General features: G+C 40.9%; 1 protein-coding gene across 4 annotated transcripts in view; it reads left to right on the forward strand.

Moving 5' to 3' along the window:
- LOC129815028 (semaphorin-3F-like) overlaps positions 1-5,553 on the forward strand; it is a 100,138-nt gene extending 94,585 nt beyond the window's left edge. For 2 of the 4 annotated variants that reach the window (XM_055868306.1, XM_055868304.1), the window contains 3 exons: positions 580-647; positions 828-961; positions 2,735-5,553. In XM_055868306.1, the coding sequence (XP_055724281.1) occupies positions 580-647; positions 828-961; positions 2,735-3,169 (637 nt within the window). In that variant the 3' untranslated portion in view covers positions 3,170-5,553. Of the gene's footprint in view, positions 1-563; positions 648-827; positions 962-2,734 lie in introns of all 4 variants that reach the window. The other 2 variants (XM_055868305.1, XM_055868303.1) reach the window with 1 other exon arrangement.
- Positions 5,554-6,016: the final 463 nt, after the last annotated feature.

Below are 6,016 nucleotides of genomic sequence, written 5' to 3' on the forward strand. Positions count from 1 at the left end.
ATCAGCATGAGCTGCTCAGAATGGCTTTATAGATTGTACATGGCTTTATACTGTAGATTGTTGAATGGCTCTATAGATTGTAAATGGCTCTATAGATTGTTGAATGGCTCTATAGATTGTAAATGGCTTTATACTGGAGATTGTTGAATGGCTCTATAGATTGTAAATGGCTTCATACTGTAGATTGTTGAATGGCTCTATAGATTGTTGAATGGCTCTATAGATTGTTGAATGGCTCTATAGATTGTTGAATGGCTCTATAGATTGTTGAATGACTCTATAGATTGTTGAATGGCTCTATAGATTGTTGAATGACTCTATAGAATGTTGAATTGTTTTTATAGATTGGATGGTTGATGTATATGGATTGTTAGCTAGCTCTATAGATTGTTGAATGGCTTCCAGTATAAGGATTGTTGAATGGTTGAAAAGCTCTATACTATAAGTCGTTGAATGACTACTGCATGCAATGTTTTATGGCAGATTGTTGACTGACTCTATGGAATGTTGAATGGCTTTGCATTTGCTTGGTAATTTATTCTCTTCTCTTATTCGGGAATACTGGTCTGACCCCTTTAGACGCAGCCGGAGGCAGGACGTGAAGTACGGGAACCCCATCCGGCAGTGCAGGGGCTTCAACTCCAATGGTAAGACCAGTGTGTACCAGAGGGTGGATGGAGTAGAGATTTTCAGTGGCAGTGAATACATCTCATTCATTCATTCAACATTTTCATCAAATAGATATGAAATAAAACATTGCTCTTTTGGATTTTTGGTCTTTGTGGGACATGATACTGAATCTATGATTGCCATGGTGTCTTTCTCAGTTAATAAGAACACCTTGGAGATGGTGCAGTATGGGGTGGAGGGCAGCAGTACCTTCCTGGAGTGCCAGGCCCGTTCTCCCCACGCCGCCATCAAGTGGCACCTGCAGAGGGACAACAGTGACCGCCGGAAAGAGGTGAGCGGCCATCTATGACACACACAATATCACTCAAACTAGTATTCTTCCCAAAACACTGTTGCGATCTATACTCTCTGCCCATTGAGCCCAGACGTATTACATATTATACATATATGCCACCACTGCGACCTGTATGCTCTAGTCGGCTGGCCCTCGCTACATATTCGTCGCCAGACCCACTGGCTCCAGGTCATCTATAAGTCTATGCTAGGTAAAGCTCTGCCTTATCTCAGCTCACTGGTCACGATAACAACACCCACCCGTAGCACGCGCTCCAGCAAGTATATCTCACTGGTCATACCCCAAAGCCAACACCGCCTTTGGCCGCCTTTCCTTCCAGTTCTCTGCTGCCAATGACTGGAACGAATTGCAAAAACCGCTGAAGCTGGAGACTTATATTTCCCTCACTAACTTTAAACATCAGCTATCTGAGCAGCTAATCGATCGCTGCAGTTGTACATAGCTCATCTGTAAATAGCCCACCCAATCTACCTACCTCATCCCCATATTGTTTTTATTTACTTTTCTGCTCTTTTGAACAGCAGTATTTCTACTTGCACATCACCATCTGCTCATCTATCACCCCAGTGTTAATTTGCTAAATTGTAATTACTTCGCTACTATGGCCTATTTATTGCCTTACCTCCTTACGACATTTGCACGCACTGTATATAGACTTTCTTTTTTTTCTATTGTGTTATTGACTGTACACTTGTTTATTCCATGTGTAACTCTGTGTTGTTGTTTGTGTCGCACTGCTTTGCTTTATCTTGCCCAGGTCACAGTTGTAAATGAGAACTTGTTCTCAACTAGCCTACCTGGTTAAATAAAGGTGAAATAAAATTTAAAAAAATAAAATAAAATATATATATGGATTTTTGGTATACTATGACCTAAGGTAACTCAACCCATACATCAACTTCATGACAGGGGATGTGATCTTGTTCAGATAAAGTGGGATTAGCTGAGGAGTAAATCTCCCAGGAATGACATGATGTTCCCCTCTGTCGACTGCACTTCTCATTCTGTTACATAATGATGCCGAAGGGTCTTCCTCAGGTTGCAGTCTGTTTCATCTAAAAGCTGGAGTTGTCAGTCTATTGATGTATTACTGTTGTCAGTCTATTGATGTATTACTGTTGTCAGTCTATTGATGTAATACTGTAATAAAGAGATAACAGCCATACAGATATGATAACCAGGTGGTTGGTTTTCAACCTGAAGGGATAAAGCCCAAACTGTCCAAGTACCCAAAGGGAGGGCCCATCCATAAAACAACATAAGACCTGCTCATAGTTTCTCACCCTGAGGCTATTCTTGAAGTTTTATTGTGAAGCTATAGTGTAACGTCTGTTTTATTTGGCTTTTCGGTTGGATGCTGCCTTTCCCCATTGGCATGGCTCAATTGGCTGGGCTGTTGCTCTGCTCATCTGATTCTGTGTATAAAAGCTGTCAGCAGCTAATCAAATGCTTGGATATGTTTCAGGAATACATTGAGAGACAATGGAAAACATCACTAGAGCACTTTTATTGAAGTGGAATTGACTGTCATATTTAACTGCAGATCAATGTGGATCATGTTAGTGGAAGAATGTACAGGTCGACATAACACTGATATATTGATATAGTAGGTGGTTGGTGGTGCTGGGCTGCCAATAAGAACAGGATATTAGCTGTCAGCTTGGCCTCTCCACTGATGTTACTGCCCTGGCTTTACATCGTGCCTCATTTCATCATTGTAGATTCAAGTCATAACTCTCTCTCTCTCAGATGCGCTCTGACGGGCGAGTACTGAAGACAGAGCAAGGTCTGCTGCTGCGTTCTCTCCAGCCCTCAGACTCCGGGGTGTACCAGTGCACGGCCACAGAGAAGAACTTCAAACACACGCTGGTCAAGCTGCAGCTGGTGGTCCTGTCCGGCCGAGCCATCAACAACGTCCTGGTGGAGGGTGGGGGACTGGGGCCATCTGCTCTCCAGTCCAGCGCCTGGACGCCCAGCGCGGGTCAGTACAAGGACCTGCTGACCATCCTGAGCCAGCCAGAGATGGGCCTGATCAACCAGTACTGCCAGGACTACTGGCAGCTGGGAGACCCCATGATGGGAGCCATCAAGGCCAATGACATGAAAGAGCTCAAGGAGCAGAAGAAACCACGCAACCGCCGACATCACGGTGAGGGAGAGGACGAAGAAGACGTGGAGACATGAGGGGTCCCTCAACTCTCCCAAACGTCAACCGCACCCCAGGGAAACTGGGAAAGACTCAATTCAAGAGACTGACAAGGTGAAAGAAAATCAATAACCACAAATAAAAGAAATGGAAGTGGAAAAAAAACAAGTCATACAAATAAACACAGCTCACATCCCTTTCAACAATAAAGTATATGATACACAGTATTTATTGTAGGTTGTATATAGTATCATTCTGTGGATTTCTTTGTACTTGTAGAAAAATGCTCTTTGTGTATAGGTACCTTTTGGGTAAATGTTATTGTATTATTGTTATGAATTGTATTATTGTTGTTACTGTCATTACAAAAATCTTAATCTTTCCATCTTTCGACATTGACAGCTCTGTTTGGAATGTAAACTCTGTTGGTATTAAGCTGAAAGGGGTCATTGTGTAAACAGATACGTTAACCGAGGGTTGGGGTAGATGGGGATATAATGGTTTCTTGTTTGCCTTGACTGAATGTCAATACTCATATTCTCGGCTCACCAGGAATTGTTTGAACATACAGTAATCTCACAATCAGTGCATAAGGACAAAGACTCCTGACTCCAATTTCAGAGGATGCACAAATGGCCCCACTCATTGGCTAGCTGTCCATTCTCCCTGTGAACCTGTTGTCTAAATGACTATGTTGAATACTATTGCTGCTAGGCATAATTGGCTCCCCTAATAGGTTGATGCTATTTATTTTTGGCTTCATTGGTTATTCCTCACTGTACAGTATGTGCCATTAACTCAGGCAAACCAATTGTAATAAATACAGTGTTGCCATGTAGCCTATGCATGAAATCATCTCTAGATTACCAGAGTCCGTGAAAAGGAGGGGGGGAGGGGGTTGAAACTAAGGTTATTATTGAATGGCCAGGTCAATCGAATAGATTGTGTAACAAAGAATGAAAACGGATTAAAACCTTACCTTTCAGCAGCTAAATTGTGGTAAATGACATTGTGAGAATCAGAAAGTAAAACTTAATCAGAAGGAAAAAACACTGTAGATACTTATCAAAGAAATATTTTAAGGACGTCTACGAGCGCTGTTTGGTTTATTTTGCAATCTAAACATCGAATGGGACTGAGTGTGAGGTACAGTAAAGGGTCAAGGTTGTGCACAAAGGGCATTATTCTCTTACCTTCAAATTATTCAATTGAATCTTATGGAAGGTATAAGATATTGAAAACATTGGCCAGGGCCAAACCTAGCACACTTTGGCCAAATACATTTCCTTTTGGTCAACAAAAACAAAGCAGAATTCAGTTTGAGATCAAGCGATGCTAGAGAGGAAGAGGCGAAGTGAGAGGGATAACTGGGCCCAAAATCTGTCTTCACCAGCAGGTGCCATTTTTTCTTTTTTTTCCCTCTCACCAAGCAGAGTTTTTGTACGGAGGTCAAGGAAAGTGTAGAATTTGGTTAATGTAATGGCATATTTGCTACTTGTGGCTTATTTGATCGAACAGAAGTTTCGCAATGCTTAGATTGTTACGAATGTACTGATATAAGTAGGACACGTCACATCCCGGCAACTTTGAGAAAAAACCATTTGTATCGGAGTTGTGCCTTTTATCACAATCGTATCTGCCTTCTCATTGGCTAGAATGGTCCCACCTGATATTGCCTCCTACCAACTACCTTCCATTTTTGAAGGCATTTATTTTCATTGCTAGAGAGGTCAAGGGAGTATCTGATCAATATAATGGATCATCTATGGCAATGCCCAGATCACTTTCACTAAGCAGCCATGTTGGTTCAAACTAAGAGCCATCTCTTTTCATTTACCGGTGCATTTGGATTCTTCGACTTTACATGTGAAAAAAATGTATGTCCTCCTTACACAACAAAACATTGTAACAACGTTGTGACAATAACCAAAATATTCATTGTGTGCATGAATATGTATTTGTACTGTAATTATGAAACAAAAAAAACTATGTTGTAGTTTTTCTGTTCTTCAAGTGTACGGTATGGTCAAACGTCAGCGAAGACATGAGGGACAGCCTCAGTGCAGCAGAAAGCAGAATGGGGGAGAATTACTATGTGTAATGTACCAACAGATATGCTCTCTTTTCCACTCTTCACAATGGGATAGTATTCATTGTTACTCTGTTACTCTCCTCCAGTTGAAAACAGGGTGTCACAGCAACAAAATGATTGTACAATTTCTTGGTATTTTTACGGTGTCTTTTTTTTCTTTTGTTTTTGTATTTAGTTTTTGTGTTCTTTTTGCTATCAGTTAAGATTCAATGCACAGAGGTGATGTTATTGTAATGACTTGTGTAAATTACTTTCTCTTCCCTTTCCATTGTTGTTGCTGACTAATAAATTAAAGCTCTATATTTTATAAAATATAATGCTCTACTTTTATTCTGATGTGTGATGTTTCCATATTATATTTTGTGTATCACTCAGAACTTTTGGGAATAAATGTTCCAAGCTACCAAAGAGAGAGAAAGATGAGCTACCAGCCATTTATGGCAGACAAGGTCATCATTGGCAGCTTGACTGACAGTGACACTCTGTTATTATCCAAGATGAAACACTGGGACGAAATAGATGCGTAGAGCTTTTCTTCAACCTTAACATATTTAGCATCTCCTCGAATATTTCAATACGGAATCACATGGCCTATACCCTCATTACTAGTAGATATCTTGTTCACTATGATCAAATGGACTGTATGATTTGTTGTGGACGTCAATCCCAACAGCACACGCTGTTGTAATCCCGGACAAAAACACCTGATTCAACTTGATGGTTAGTTGACAAGTAGAATCAGATGTGCTTGTCCGGGGCCACAACAAAAATTTGATCTGTTGGAGGTACTCGA

Source organism: Salvelinus fontinalis, chromosome 18, assembly GCF_029448725.1.
Source record: "Salvelinus fontinalis isolate EN_2023a chromosome 18, ASM2944872v1, whole genome shotgun sequence".
NCBI classification, from domain to species: Eukaryota; Metazoa; Chordata; class Actinopteri; order Salmoniformes; family Salmonidae; genus Salvelinus; species Salvelinus fontinalis.